This window comes from Neltuma alba, unplaced genomic scaffold (genome assembly GCF_004799145.2).
Source record: "Neltuma alba isolate B1F8T4 unplaced genomic scaffold, ASM479914v2 tig00012167_pilon, whole genome shotgun sequence".
NCBI lineage: Eukaryota > Viridiplantae > Streptophyta > Magnoliopsida > Fabales > Fabaceae > Neltuma > Neltuma alba.
The window spans coordinates 496,524-512,596 of record NW_021636714.1 but is presented as its reverse complement, the minus strand read 5'-3'; the positions used below and the strand labels follow the sequence as shown (position 1 = coordinate 512,596).

The window sequence follows — 16,073 nt, the reverse complement described above, 5'->3', positions numbered from 1 at the left end:
TAAAATTCAAGGTGTTACAGTACGGCATCGATCGAAAATACCAAAACGGGAGATAAGTACAAGAAAGACTTGTTATTTTTGGAAACGTCAGAAACAAAATCCAGAACAAAAGAATAATCAAGTTTAAGGTGGTGGATGAATTAATATAAAAATGCTTAACAAAATGTCTAATAATGTGATTGTACGTTATCACAAGCCGCAAGTCAAGAATTGACCCATATCTGCTGTCGTGGATTGGCTGTGGCAGCTGACGAGTGTTGACTGGGTCCAATATTTTGTGTTGAGATAAGCAGCGTTGCAGCGAACGCAGCTCCAGCTCTGCTCACTCATCCAAACGCTCACATCACACGCAACAATTTTCTCTTATTATTAATTAAATATTATATTATTATGACTATTATTCACGAGTATTTGACTATTCAAATACGTAGATGAGTACGTGATGATGTATATGTTGATCACCTGCGTGTTGTTTGTTTCACTTGGGAATAGGGGCGTCGAGTTACAGCCATGTCTTCAAATATTTGTTGCAGATAATTGTACACATACCTAGAAATGCCTTGTACGTGATTGTTTGCTGTGAGCGAGCCACTCTATTATTTCCATTTTTATTGTGCTTTGTTATTTTAGAGTATTGTGGTTTGTAAATAGCTTGAGCTGGGGTGCTCTTCATTATGTTTGTATTTGGAACTTGTGTAAACAATATAATAAATATCATGTCTTTTAGTCCACTGGTCCGCAGGTTTTCAGGTTGAACCATATATAGCCGCGTGGCTAACAATCATCAAGAATGACCCAATGCGTGTCGGCCAGAAAAATACGAAGACATGCTGCAAATCCAAATTTTAATTTTAGAATCTGTATACCAAGAACATTTGATGAAGAAAAAGTGGGAGTATTTATGGGATTGGTAGAAGTTCACTAATATATGTGTATATATTTTATCATAACGTTCAGTCATATGTAACGATTCAGGGGATAACTGTCACAAGCTTGTCTGTAAGTCTGATGATATATGATACTACTTCCGGTCTTAATTATAAGAACTAGTTGACTAATTTGAGAAGATTAAGAAAGTAAATTGAGTTAGTTATTTGTTCTAAATAGGTGTTGTCTTTCCTAAAATATCCTTGCTAATTAAGTGTATTGACCAGAACTCTTATTATTAGAAGGGTTGTTTTGAAAAAAAATATATAAATATGAGAGATAAAGTGGATTGGGATCTTATATTTAGGATTAAAATAAAAGTCAAACAAGATCTTATATTAAGGACCGGGGGTAGTATAATATTGGAATAACAGGATTTCGATTACACTATAATATGAAAAGGAGATAACAGAAATGAAGGAAATCACAATCTCAGAGAGAGAGTGCCAAAAGAAAGGAATTGCAGAAAGGAGAAGAGAGAACACAACAGAGGGAAAATTCATAACAACCCACCCCTCCCTTTTGATGACAAAATCGTCATTTGCTTTCTGCCTCCTCCACTGACTGCTTTGTCTTTACACTGGTTCTTGCCTTGGGCTCCTCATTGGGCCTTCATCCGGGCCCAAATCCTCAGCGACCATGACACACTTGCGCTTTCGGGGGCATATTTGAATTCTGGCATATATTTAAAGATCCAGTAAACCAACTTTGGGGGAGCTAGACAGTAGACAGAACCAAAAAGATTAATTCCTCACAACAACACGGTGTACCAAAATTCAAATTTCTGCTGGAAAAAAATGCTTACATTAAGTGTTTGACAGTAGCTTAACAACAATCACTTTAAGAAATTGAACTTCTTCAAGCTCTCGGGCTCATTCTGTATAACCAGCAAGATCCCAGTGGCATACCGAATGCTGGTGGAATAGCACCATCGCATTGCTGTAAAAAAGGTCACAATATAGTAGATATCGTATATCCAAAGAAATCTATGAAAGCAACGAATTACCTCTCACAAGACAATACAATCTTTGTATCAGGATGATCAGCCGCAGGATTTTTGCATCAGGTGGTGGCTTTAAAGCCCAACCAACCATCTTATCAGCATCTGAAAAGTAATAAACTTTACATATATAGGGAGGACATTCGAGCAAGAAATCATGAAGCTATCATCTGCTTAGTAATGGAGCATGCCTTTGTTGGTTATGCACAGGGTGTCTAGTCCTTCACACTCCGTCCCACAACGGCCCAAAACCTACAAATGAATTTTGATTGACTAAAGTTAACACCACCATAACTGCGAGAGTGCATGGTCTGATATGAAGAACAAAACCTTAGTTAGGAGTAAAGACTTACAACAAAAGGAAGACAAAGCAAAGGAAACACATCAGTAGAACGATTTGAATGTGAAACTCTTTCACTTTCCTTACATTTTCTCCTCTTGTTGACAAGGTCCAAGAAGTACTACCTCCGGTCCTAATTATAAAACCTCGTTTGTAATCTACAAACGAGGTTTTATAATTAGGACCGGAGGTAGTATATTGGATGGGCAATCCAGAACTACATATGAAACGATTTTTTTGATATGACTCTATACTTATGTTCTTGTCATCTCCGTCTTGGGTTGTTTGTCTCTATTCTGATCTACGGCCCCGTTTTGGTTGACAGAAAACTAATGGAAAGTAGACAACTTTTCTAGAGGTTTTATGCTTTTTGGATGACTTAAATGCCTTTTATTTTCAATGTTGGGTTTTGATTTCTGGGATGATTAATCAAGGTGAGGAGTGAGGGCAACGGCCAAGGGGCATGGGCTACTTTGCACTTTAAACAAGAGGGAAGATTGATTTAGACTATGTTATAAGTTCATTTAAGTTCTTTAAAACTTACATGAAACTAACGCAAAGGGATAGGGATATAAATCCAATATTTTAAATTATTAAAAAAATTTATATACAGTGTTGACTAATAATATAACAAGTGGCAGGCATACCTTGAGTAAAAAAAGAGAATGTACAGCTGGTAAAAAAAAGAGAGAGAATGTACAATTATTGATAAAAATGTACAAAAAATATTTTTTTTTATGGCTGCTTACTATAAAAAAAATTTTGCGCATCATATCTATTTTAACAAGCAAGAATTTCATGTGAAAAATTTGAATTTTCTTTTTTTCCCAACAAGCAACATTTGAATTCTCACCTATTGTAAGATACGACTTATAAAAATTTGGACTAAATTTTCATGGGATAAATTACATCAATTAATAAATAAGTGGTGCTGTAAATTTTATTAACATCGTCGTTGATATGTACATGTCTTGGATATTCGTCGCAAGGTTGAGACTAAAGACCCCGTGGCTCTCTCCTCTGGGGCTTACCCGTTTCATTTGGTTCGTTCCCGACCGAGACGAGAAGAGGGAAAACCAAAAAGATTGCTTCCCGTAAGAAAACCAAATGGAATCTTGGTAAGAAATAATTAAAAAATATACGTCCTGGAGTGGAAAGGTATCGCAGGGACCGCCAAGTAGTCGCGCTTCGACTCCCATATCAAACTTCAAATTTTAGAGAGCGTAGCGGAAGTGAATATTGCGAGTAAGATTCCCTCGGTTTGCTTGCTTCTTTATACAAACCCCCCATCGAAGATTGGTGTGGCCGGTTTCAATTTTGAATCAGTGCGTCTTAACACTCGACAATGTGGTATTGTAGTTAGGGTTTTTATTCTTGAATTTTCTGAATAATTTTAGATCCAAGACGTCTTGTTTCTGACAAAGCAGGTTATGGAGAGTCTGATTTCGCCTTCTGATCTGTGTTCTTTTGGAGAAGTGGGCTGGTGAGAAAGGGGAAGCTTATGAAGAAATACCTAGTTCATGAAATTTGGCCGCTTGCCGTTATTGGAGATCAGATATTTATGAAACTTCATTTTCAGGGAGTTTGCTTATGACTAGGGTCCTATTTTAGAAGCGACGTTATCATGAATAATCCTGTAAAGAACGTTGGGGCATCGTCCCTTCTGAGCAATCCTGGAACCGCCCCTCAGCCTAACCCCACGAGCCAGCAGCCCCATCTTCTTTCTCAGTCAAAGCCTCCAACACAAGGTGCATCTCACTTTCCTGGTCATTTTCAGCTTTCTGAACCCCAAGCCCAGGTTTTTGCTCATGCCCAGTATCCACAAGCTCATGTCCGTGTGCAATCTCAGGCTCCCCATGCTCAACTTCAAGGTCATGTACAACCTCAAACGCAACCTGCTATTGCCCAGTTGCATAGCACTAATACTAACACTGCGAACATGACTCCACCATCTGTTTCAACGCCTGGCACAGCAAGTGCGAAGCGGGCTACTCAAAAGCCACCTTCTAGGCCTGGCGGTTCCTCCAATGCTAATCCAGCCTCGCCATTTAAGACTATGGAATTGACCCCAGCTGCCAGGCGGAAGAAGCGGAAATTACCAGAGAAAGAAATACCGGAAAAGGTGGCTGCACTTTTGCCGGAGTCCGCCATCTACACTCAGTTACTTGAATATGAAGCTCAGATAGATGCTATTTTAGCCAGGAAGAAGATTGACGTACGGGAGTCTCTTAAAAATCCTCCATGTGTTCGAAGAACTCTACGTATTTATGTGTACAATACATTTTCAAATCAGGTACAAATAGATTCTGAGAAGAAAAATGCAGAGGAGCCTTCTTGGTCACTTAAGATAACAGGAAGGATATTAGAAGACGGTAAGGATCCTGTGGCAGCTGGAGTCTCACAGAAATCAAGCTCCGTGTATCCTAAATTTTCATCCTTTTTCAAGAAAATGACCATATACTTGGATCAGAGCCTTTATCCCGATAATCATGTCATCTTATGGGAGAGTGCTCGTTCACCTACCCAACAAGAGGGTTTTGAGGTAAAGAGGAAAGGAGACAAAGAATTCACTGCAGTGATCAGAATAGAATTGAATTATGTACCTGAGCAGTTCATGGTTTCAGCACAACTGTCTAAGCTTTTAGGGATTGAGGTTGAGACTCGCCCAAGAATAATAGCTGCTCTTTGGCACTATGTGAAGTCCAAGAAGCTGCAGAGCCCAAATGACCCTTCATTCTTCATGTGTGATCCTCCTCTTCAAAGGGTGTTTGGTGAAGAGAAGATAAAGTTCTCCATGATTGCTCAGAAGATATCACAGCATTTATCCCAACCCCAACCTATACATTTGCAGCACAAAATCAAACTTTCTGGAGTTTGTCCAGCCAGTACTGGATGTTATGATGTGCAGGTTGATGTGCCTTTTCCGCTAGAGAAGGACATGTCTTCATTCTTGTCAAGCATTGAGAAGCATAAAGAGATAGATGCTTGCGATGAAGTGATCTCTACTGCCATAAAGAAGATCCATGAGCATTGCAAGAGGCGAGCTTTCTTTCTTGGCTTTAGTCATTCCCCTGCAGAGTTTATCAATGCTTTGATTGCTTCTCAGAGTAAGGATTTAAAGCTTGTTGCTGGAGATGCCAGCCATTATGCAGAAAGAGAACGACGTTCTGAATTCTACAATCAACCATGGTAAGTCTTCAATTACTTCATCTTTGTTCTTGCGGAGTGTTTCATGCTCAGAATGCACATTTTAGTTGGCCATGATGGTATTAATATTGGAAACTTGAAGTTCCTTAATCCTGTTGAAATTTCTTCATTTATCAAACTAAAAAATGGCGGTCGAAAAGAGTGGCAGCCACTGAAATTGGTATTATCTTTTTCCATGGCTTGCACTATGTTCCTGTTGGCTTGCTGAAATCGCTGCATAAATAGTTCTCGAGACTGAAATTTTTATGTCAGATTTGGCTTTTTTAGGCTCTAGGGAAATCGAGCTTGATTAACATTCTGAGAACCGTGTTTGGTGTTCCAACCCGCCTAATACTTTCGTGATGGATTTTGTGTTCTTCTGATAATGCTTTCAGGGTTGAGCACGCTGTCACTCGTTACCTGAATCGCAAAACTGCTGAAAAATAATGCTCCCAGAAGCACCTAAAATATATGGTAGAAGAAGATCTTCTACCGTTGCTCGCAGGTCTTGGTTGCACTTTGCCTGAACACGGGCTTCTTTCCTTGTAAACTAAGAAGAGGACGGGACATGCAAAATTTATGTAAACTTGGGCAGTTTTACCCGACTGAGAGGTGGTAAAAAGAAGAAAGAAAAATCAGAATGAGCTGGAGTTGGGAAAAAAGAAAGAATTTAGTGATTGTATGTTCTAATTTTTTTTTTGTTGTCCGCAGCCTGATTCTGTTTGGTTGAAATCTTGATGTAAAAAATTGGTTCACTAATCAGCATCTCTTTTTGCCTTGTGAAATGCTAGAGTCGGTTTTACTTTGCACATAACACAAAATAAAACTTTGGTCAAGTCAGTGCCTCCATGTGTCCCCCGCCACCCCCAGTTAAGGAAAAAAATTTCAACGCCTGCCACTCATTCACTTGCTATGGGTTACCGAAGAGATTTCAATGACAGTCAACGATACAAATTCTATATCAGAGATCAAACAATCACAAAAATGATGCATGAGGGAAAAGCCCCAACCCCACAGGGAAAAATAAAATTTGCGCAATGCTGATCGGCGAATCCCTAATTCTCTTCAAGTGACGCAGTAGACATGCACGCTTTCATAAATCTTCAGCATTATAACCCAAACCTTACAAATCATCGAAGGTCAACTTGATTGGAACGAACATCTTATTTTGATGAAGTCCAAATTTCGACGGTTATTAGTGAAAATGGCAAGGGTCAGTTCTCATGGGCTGACTTACATATTTTCCTACAAACAAGGAGAATGCATTTTGCATTAAATAATGGTGAGTGTTTGTAAATCATGACTTCGATTAGAACAAAGGCTTAGCCTGCAGTCTCTCTCTCAACAGACGTCAAATTCTCAATCCCATGAGCGCAAAGCACGCCTTGGCGCACACTAGTGTCGCCCGCTCTTGTGGCCAATAGTAAAAACCGGATAAGGATGTTTTGCCCAAATCATGCACGAACTCAGATAAGCATTGCGAGTGGGGCGCCCCGACAAAACCATTACGTTGACAGCAAAATGGTCGTGACCTTATCACACCCGTCCACGTGCCCTCATGCCCAGAAGTCAAGGGAACTGAAGTCAAAGTATACGGATTCAACGGTGAAGATCTCATTCTCACGTATATAACATCATTTCTGTATAGTGATGGTAGGCTTCAGTGTCCTCCCCTTGGGTTATTTTATGGGACGTGCTGGGTGCGTTGAGGTTTTAGACCATTACGAGTTGCAGAGAGAGAGTGTGAGTGTGTTGTGTTATGGCTACCTTGCAGGAGATGGGTCCGAGGAGCCCAGAGGCGAAGCTGGGAATGAGAGTGGAGGATCTGTGGGACGTTCAGGAGCCACAGCTGAGTCCTACTGAAAAGCTTAATGCTTGCTTCGAAAGCATCCCTGTCTCTGCCTTTCCCCTAGCTTCTTCTAACCAAGGTGTGTAATGGTCTTTATATACACGATCTACCTATGAAGGCTAGCCATGTTCTAAAGATGTTTGATTTCATGATTTTGATCAAAGCAGATAAAAAATTGATCTAGTTTTGATGACATGGCTAGCAGTAAAACAAACTCGATCATAATTCATGCCTGTCTCTTCTTCATATATAAATAAATAAATATATATATAGTTTTTTGGTATCTTGTGTCTCTTCCCCCTCTCTGTTTCTCTATTTTGGCCTCAACATGTATGACTTCCATTTTTTTTTTTCAGTGATTGAGATAAAATCAGACACCACCCTGTCTGAGGCTGTTAAAATATTGTCACAGCACAATATTCTTAGCGCACCTGTTGTTGATGTCGAGGCATCTGAAGATGCTACTTGGATTGATAGATATATTGGAATTGTTGAGTTTGCTGGAATTGCTGTTTGGATTCTGCAACAGGTATACATGAAATCAGGGGCATAAAATATCCATTAGTTTGGATATTAATTATTTTTCCTTGCATGATAAATCGATTGCGTTATTGAATGTAGGATTTCTTTGTCTGCTTCCAAAATTGGCGATATGACGCAGATAATTGAGGTTTAAGTTATCTCTCTGTGAAAGGAACCCCCCCCCCCCAAAAAAAAAACCAAAAGGAAAAAAGTTTCTAAGATCACGAATGAAGATTAAAGGGAAGAATAGCCTAAATTCAGTAAACCTACTTATTGTTTTCTCAAAGGAGTGGATCACTTTCCTGTGCAACAAACATATCATATATTCTACTGAACCTCTCATGGAATGGAGGTTATAATAAGTATATAGTCTAAAGTATTATTTAAACAGAAGCATAATATCCTACCTAAACATGTTCAGAGAATATGATCATCTGAATACCCTTCGTTCAATTGGCCTTTCAAGTACCGCATTTTCAATTTTCAAATATAGAGTGGTTCACATGCTTCTCTCTTTTGGAGAAGAATAGGACTCTGAATAGGAAAAAAGATATTTTCTCTTTGGTGGAGAGAAGTGATTGCTCTCAACTTAGTCATGCAGCATGTGAAAGTAATAATAATAATTGAATAAAATGATATGATACCTTGTCATTGTTAAGGTTTTTTTTTTTTCTTGGATGTTTCAGTTTTCACGCTAAGTGAATATGGGAACTGACTTTCTTGACAGTCTGAACCTCCATCTCCTAGGAGTCCAACAAGTGGAAGTGCTATTGCAGCTGCAGTTAATGGATGTAATGCTGCTCGAGAACTTGAGGGCTTAGGCCTTGGCTCTGCTGCTGCAACTTCAGGAAACTTTTTTGAGGATTTGACATCTTCTGAACTTTACAAGAGTGCCAAGGTTGTGTCTTATCCTAAGAAATCCTTGTTGTTTTCGTCCCAATTCTTCACTTGCAGGATTCGACCTTGTTATGCTAACTCTTTAGCACACAGGTCCGTGATATTTCAGGTTCATTCCGCTGGGCCCCATTCCTTGCATTGCAGAGATCAAATTCATTCTTGACCATGCTTTTGTTGCTTTCAAAGTACAAGATGAAGAGTATTCCTGTGGTGGATTTGGGTGCAGGCAGGATTGATAACGTTATTACACAGCCTGCTGTTATTCATATGTTGGCTGAATGTTCTGGACTTCAGTGGTTTGAGAGTTGGGGAACCAAGATGCTATCTGCAGTTGGTCTTCCTCTGGTGACAGAAAATCAGATTATCAAGGTATCTTTTCAAATTCCTAAGAAGGAAGAAAAAAGTTATGGTTCTGAAATTTGAGTTCTGAGTCAACTGATATGAAAAGGGGTAGTCAATTAATTCTAAACCTCACCACAGCAGTTGTCAATTACACGTCTGGGACAGGCATATATAAAAACCCACTGAACTACAGCATTTCAGTGTGTCTGAAACGTGTCGCATATTCATTTCCATAAGCCTAGGTCATCTGGCGATACAGCTTTCCCTGATGTCTCAAATGTAACATTTTATACATCTCTTGATGGATCCTCCATATACTGTAGACGATGTAAGGAGGAGATTAAGGAAAAGATAGGCTAGGCTACATGAGAAAGGGTGTTGAACTAACTTTGACAGCAAAGAGTGTTGACTTTTGGTATGGGTTTCTTTCGAGAGTTAGTTAAGAAAGGATCGACAAAAAGTTGGCATGATTAAGGAATAGGCATGGAAAAATGATAGATCGATTTTGAGCGAATCTTGGCTTTATCTTCCTGTTGGCAGTTGCAATTCTGTGTTACTCATTTTCTATGATATTATGCCCTTTTGCCCTTGCGGGTGGATTTGCTTCATATATTTCAGTATTTCAATACATGAATTTTGGAGGTTTCCATCACCTTAACCGTATACTGCCATAACTTTAGACAAGTTCTATCTTTCTATCCCTTTCAAGTGAGATGACTGATTTTGATCAGCTTCACAAAATCTCCTTCCCTGTTTAGGTTTATGAGGATGAACCGGTGCTTCAAGCATTTAAAGCGATGAGGAAAAATAGGATTGGAGGGGTCCCTGTAATCGAGAGAAGTGATGACAAAGCAGTGGGTACCATAAGCCTACGAGATGTTCAATTCTTGCTAACTGCTCCTGAAATCTTTCACGATTATAGGTTTGTCATCTCATCACATTAGATCTCGTAGTTGCTCATTTTCATCTATCACCATTATTCACTTTGATCTTACCAACTCATTGGATGTTTGTATTGTGACAGGAATATAACAGTAAAAGACTTCCTCACAGCCGTTAGAAGCTACTTAGAGAAGCATGAAGAGGTATTCCCAAAATTAAGTGAATTGGTTACATGCAAAAAGGGTTGCACAGTGAAAGAACTGATTCAATTGCTTGACAATAAGAAGATTAATCGAATCTATGTGGTGGATGATAACGGGAATCTGGAAGGAGTGATCACACTCAGAGACATCATCTCAAGGCTAGTACACGAGCCTCGAGGCTACTTTGGTGATTTCTTTGATGGTGTTCTTCCTCTTCCTCCAAACTGCCGGGTTTAGCAAACATTAAAAACCAATAACTTGGCCGCTTGAGCCTAATTTATTAAGTGGGATGGGTTATGAGTCGCATTCAGGTTTAAACTCTCTTAATTCAGAGAGCCTAATAGCTGATCTTTTGCTTTGTGAAGACTTGTAGCAAAGGCACAAAGCAATTTGCAATTTTGTTGAACGTGTTTAACCTGTACGAGCAAGGGTTGCTGTAAATTTGAGAACGAATTCCCTCAGTTCTGTAACCATGAGCTTCGGCGAGTTTTTTCTCTCCCTCTTTTAAGAGTCGATCACTTTCTTCTTGCGACTGTGTTTTACTGAGTTATTAGTTTTTCTACCCTTGGCAATACGCCGTATTTTATGGTAAGAAAAGAAAGCGAAACAGAGGTCCAGTTGTGAATTTCTCCTCTCGTGTTTCAAATTAGACGTGATTTCCGCTCATAATGAATATATCCTCCATCGTTCCTACTCTGTATAATCCAAACGACAAAGTGAAGGAGCGAGCAAGTCAAACAGACTCTCTGATTACAGTATCCTGACTCAAAACAGTTCAACACATTTAATTTGTAGAGGTTCCTCCACCTGGTTTACCAATATATTGTGAGACATGAATTATTGTGAACAATGGTTCGGTTTTCTTTCTCCATTGTCCGCTCAAAAAAGTGAACAAATGCAGAGTAATACAAGGACGAATATGCAAATGCAACAGCAACCGTTCTCTAACCGTTTGGATAAACCGTTTTCAGCAGCAAGAAAGAGCAAACACGAGTGAACTTTAAATGATGCAGAAAACCCCAAAACATGCACCGGAGTGGCTTTGGTTGTATGGGACAGTTTAAATATCGCACTACAACTGTTGATAAACAGTGATGAAGAATAACATCGGCTGGTATATTCGAAAAGACAAGCTGTCAGAAAATGGTAATGACTGATTAAAAAGGTTTCATATAAAGCCACTGTATGCACTAAAATGGCGAAGTGCAGATTCAAGCTTGAGCTTAGCCAAGTACATGTAATAGTAACTTAAAAAAAAAAAAACAGAGTATGCATATGAGAGTCTAATCACAATGGAGGAAAACGCATTCGTAAACTACATCTACATTTAACACGCCAATAATAGGAGCTCGATGACGCCCTGGGTGAAACACAGCACTCAGTGCCAAGGCTTTTCTCTTGAGCTTGTGTGCTTGACCTACCCACAAACGCATGACTTGCGATCACCAAAATGATTAATATTTAATACCACACATCATTGTTACATGCTATCAAGATATCGGTGATATATTCATCCTTCATCTCCATTTACCTGCGAGACTATGATCATCATGCAAGCCTTATGGTTAGGGAATATTCAATAATGTGCAGCCAATTTTCTAGCCAGCCCGCAGTTTCAGCTTTACCTATCCCTCATTTCCATACTTAAACGAAACATTAAACAATCTAATTAAGAAAATTGCAGTGAAGTTACACAAATACGTCTAGGAAATGATAACACCACCCGAAGCCAGATACATGGATGAATATTAGAATATTTAGTCTTCGGCTGCAAAGGCACAATTTCAGTCAAACTATTTATACAGAAATGTGTTAAAACACTATGCATGTCAAACTATAGTTTACGGCGCATATACAGAATATTATTATTACCGTCACAAACTTACAGATATGTAGCAAAGCGTTGTGTTGTGTTCTTTTTTGGTTGTTAGGGGAGGGATGGGAAGAGAGTTCAGTATGACAAAGTCTAGAGATTAAAGGACCTGGAAAATAAACACCTATCCAGATGCAGGATACACATAACAAAAGAAATGTCTTCCAAATATTCCTGGTAAACGTAATTCACCTGTTATGAGAATCCTATATCCTATGTACTCTTTCTCCTCACGTGGTGCAATACTTTAGGCTCTCCTTCAAATAAGTGCAATAAATAGCTTTCTAAATCCTCAGCCGTATACTTAATGTACTTCCCAGCATGCCTTCCCTCTAGCTGACTACCAAACCTTCCCACAAACGAGCGGTATGCAGGAATCACCTTCTCTGATATAGAGATTCGTAATTCTTCCCGAAGCTGAGCATCCGGCACATTCCAAGCAGTCTGAATCCTGTAAATGTCCTCAAAGCATGCATTAAAATTCTTGAACCTTTCCTTCAAAGCATTCTTTGAGGCATTACTAGAGCTCCCTCCAATCCCTTCATCCTTCAAACAGGACAATGCCTTGGTCCAAGAGGCCCTGAGGTAGGCCGTCGCATACTGGCGTATCTGACCCCGGCGCTTTCGAACCCAGTCATCTCCTAGGACGTTCCGAAGATCTGAATCTTTCACTTTTCTCACAATGTAGTAAATATTGTTCATCAAAAATATATACTGCATTGCACTGTCCTCATAGATTCTAGATTTTTCCTGAAGATTATACTCCAGCTCTGACATGGAAAACAGCATTCTCTGATGTAAGGGGGACATGGTCTCCAACTGAGAACTGTCACCGCCGTGGGTTTTTTGAAACCGATCAAGATCCTCTTCACTTACTTCTAAAAGTGAGTCTAGAGAGTCACCATAATCCATTAGCAACTTCATGTAGTTCATCACATAACGTGGCATTGGATGAAGACCCCCAGTTAAGACTGGCCTTTTGGAAGTCTCATTACGAACAGCATTCTCAAACTCAGCAAATGAACCTTTAGCTGCCTCACCGAGCACAGTTAGCAATCCTTTGGCTTCACTAATCACAAAATCATCTGAAATCAAAGCTTCCAGGTCAGGGAACACATCCCTCAAAGCCTCGTACATATCTAATATCCTGAACAACTTCTCCGGTGATCTTCTAATAATTGCAACGGCCTCACCAAAATTCAACAACTGCATAACACACCCTTTTGCAGTCTCGTTGAAACAGACATCGCTGTATTCTTCAAATATACAGTCACATAGCCTCTTCTCGCCGGTGAGGAGCACCCTGACAACAATTTTAACAGCGTATATCCATTTCTTCATTTTCTCGTCCAACAAGTACCACTGAATCCTCTGAACCTCTTCGATACTCAGTCGCTCGACCCCCAGGATAGCCAAGCACTCATCCAAGGCGTTGCGACGAATATTGCTATAAACCTGAAGGCACTCCCTTTCGTAGCCAGACTTGAGCATTCGGTCAGCAATCTCTCTTAGCTCTTCCACCCCGTCTGGATTTATCAAATCAACGAAGACATCGTCGGCCAAGCTGGCACCGCGCTCATGAAACCGTGCAGAATCGCAATCATTGACCTCATCGAAGCTTTCAAAATTCTCGCCAAGCTCCCCATAATTCGATGAGAACGAGAGACTATCCCTTCTGATCGACCCATAGAGCCTGTCAGCGTCAAGTGGAACCGTGTTCCTAATCAAGGCATGTCGCAACTCGTCCTCTAGCCTCGACATGGCGAGCTGGATCGCGTTATCCGCCCGGTCGATCAGGATTTGAGTCTCTTTACCGGAGGGAGCGATCGAAATTTGTTCAATCCACTGAATAATGTCGTCGACCGCACATAAATACTCGACAACGTCACCCCGAGAATGGAGAAGCGAGTTGGATTCGCGGGAAGGTGCTCCAGAACCGGACCCGTCCCAGCGAAGGATGACTTTCTCAGCCGCTTGGAAGCGGTCAAGGTCTTCTTCAGTCGCAGAAGGCTTGGAATCTTCACCGTTGATGAGATCGGTGATACTGGACAGGCGATTATCGAAGCTAGAGAAGATCAAAAGCATGTCTTCACGGACCTCCTTAGGAGTGTTGAGGCTCCTAACGATCTGCTGAGCCGTGGCTAGGAGTCGATCATCGGCACCATCGCCCAGACTGGTGGGGGTGGTGGTGGTGGCGGCCATCAGCGCGCAAGAATCAGATTTCTAAATTTTTAGGGTTTCTTCGAATTGGGAGAGCTGAGAAAAACCAGTGAAGAAGAAAGGGAGGGGGAGAATCAGAATGAAAACCGAAAGAAAGGCGGGGATGCTATGATCAACGAAGCGAACACAGGATGGGGCCGTCCCTCGGCTGTAAGATAAAGCTTTTGGGTTTTGGGGCGCCTAAATAAGGCCTTTGTTCGCAATTCACGCCTTTAGACTTTTCGGGACTCGCGACATTTTCGTTGGCTGTACTCTGTGACGTACCCTCTCTGCCTCGCCCTTACATATGTTATTACTGTTGGCCGGGGTCCCTCTCTAATTCTTTTTTATTGTTTTAAACTTCTTTTTATCACAATTTCAAAGAATATATGGCCACTAGGATTAGAGACGTTACAGGAGATATTAGGTTGCTATTACATAGAAACTAGTAGGTCATCATTTTCCACTCTCATAGGAATCATCTTTCATATGATTATTTAGCTAAATCTCTTAATAGTACTCTTCACGTCTGTAATATATGACCTGATTTTTGAATTGGTTTTAGTTTTAAATATAAGACATATTTTTCATATTTATCAATTTTTTTTAAATTATCTCTATGGATATTCCCTCAATCATAATCAAGTAGAAGAGGAATAGGGGTATTAAAAAAGATAATTATGGTGTTTTAGGAAAAATTTGCTACTTTTCTTATAATTAACTAATTTACCTAACTTTCTTAATCTAATCAAATTAGTTAAATAGGTTTTATATTAAAGACCGGAAGAGTATAAAGGATAATTTTGTTATCTTTAATTACCTTCTAGTTATTAGATAAAAGATTTTGATGAGGCAGATACTCCTTCACTTTCTATATATTACTCTTCCAATCCTTAATATAGAACATAATTGTTGAATTGATTTTGATCCTAAATATAATATATATTTCTTATATTTATTAATTTTTCCTAAATTAATCATATAGATACTCTTTTAACCATAATCAAGTAAAAAAGAGAGGGAGGATATCAAGAAAGATGATTATAGTGTTTTAGAAAAAGTATGTCATATTTTTTATAATTAACTAACTTATCTAACTTCCTTAATCTAATTAAATTAGTTAAATAGGTTTTATATTAAGAATCAGATAAGTATTATGTTAAATTGATGAAATTCAGTATTTTACTCAAAAAAAAAATGTATGGGTTGAAGTTAACCGTTGTTCTTCTAAATAATTTGAAAATCTTTTTTTCTCTAAGGTTAAACTTAACAAACAAGTGGTAAATTTAATTGATGATAACCAGGTTACAGTGCTAACAAAATATAAGCCATTGTGGCAAAAAAATATACGAAAAACAAAATAAGCCATTGTAAAAGTTTTTTCTTTTTTTTTTTGGGTCAGGCGTTGTAAAAGTTGAATTAGCTATTCTTTGTTTTGGGGTTTGCGCCCCAAAGTTGGATTAGCTTTAAAGCGGTATAAGGAACAACCAAAACTAATAGTAGTGATTAAATATGAAGGTCTGATTGATTATAGATGAAGGGCCTGTTTGGATATCACTCAAAACCATGGTTTGAGAGTCAAAACCATGGTTTGGACCAAGTGATATCCAAACAGCCTCATTTTTATCAAAACCTTAGTTTGAGAGAAAACCTTGGTTTTGACTAGTGAAACCATGGTTTATTGAAAAGTGAGAATTTTTCGCTTCTGGGCTTGAAAATGAGTCATATGAGTGATTATTAGGAGTGTCAGAAGCTGCCAATCGTTTATTTGACAAAAATACCCACAAGAATTGTTTCACGCCTGTTCACCTGTCGACGCCTTTGATCCTGCCATTGCTTGGACTCTGGGACTT

At 39.3% G+C, this 16,073-nt stretch overlaps 2 protein-coding genes and 1 pseudogene across 2 annotated transcripts; 2 read left to right on the top strand and 1 right to left on the bottom strand.

Moving 5' to 3' along the window:
- Positions 1-3,314: 3,314 nt before the first annotated feature.
- Positions 3,315-6,238, top strand: LOC114724110 (SWI/SNF complex component SNF12 homolog; annotated as a pseudogene).
- A 974-nt stretch (positions 6,239-7,212) lies between these two features.
- On the top strand, positions 7,213-10,634 carry LOC114724073 (SNF1-related protein kinase regulatory subunit gamma-1-like). Its single transcript, XM_028910346.1, has 6 exons — positions 7,213-7,381; positions 7,659-7,831; positions 8,552-8,722; positions 8,815-9,090; positions 9,822-9,985; positions 10,088-10,634. Exons 1-6 carry the CDS (start codon positions 7,213-7,215, stop codon positions 10,383-10,385), a joined length of 1,251 nt encoding a protein of 416 aa, XP_028766179.1. The 3' UTR covers positions 10,386-10,634.
- A 1,158-nt stretch (positions 10,635-11,792) lies between these two features.
- LOC114724089 (exocyst complex component EXO70B1-like) lies at positions 11,793-14,402 on the bottom strand. The gene has a single exon (XM_028910372.1). The coding sequence runs from the start codon at positions 14,221-14,223 to the stop codon at positions 12,235-12,237; it is 1,989 nt and encodes a 662-aa protein (XP_028766205.1). The 5' UTR covers positions 14,224-14,402; the 3' UTR covers positions 11,793-12,234.
- Between the last annotated feature and the right edge of the window lie 1,671 nt (positions 14,403-16,073).

Bases quoted from the DNA above. Each gene is read 5' to 3' on its own strand.
- LOC114724089 (XM_028910372.1), bottom strand. From the start codon at position 14,223: ATGGCCGCCACCACCACCACCCCCACCAGTCTGGGCGATGGTGCCGAT.
- LOC114724073 (XM_028910346.1), top strand. From the start codon at position 7,213: ATGGCTACCTTGCAGGAGATGGGTCCGAGGAGCCCAGAGGCGAAGCTG. The intron at 7,382-7,658 runs GTGTGTAATGGT...TTTTTTTTTCAG, and splicing joins CCTAGCTTCTTCTAACCAAG to TGATTGAGATAAAATCAGAC. The intron at 7,832-8,551 runs GTATACATGAAA...CTTTCTTGACAG, and splicing joins CTGTTTGGATTCTGCAACAG to TCTGAACCTCCATCTCCTAG.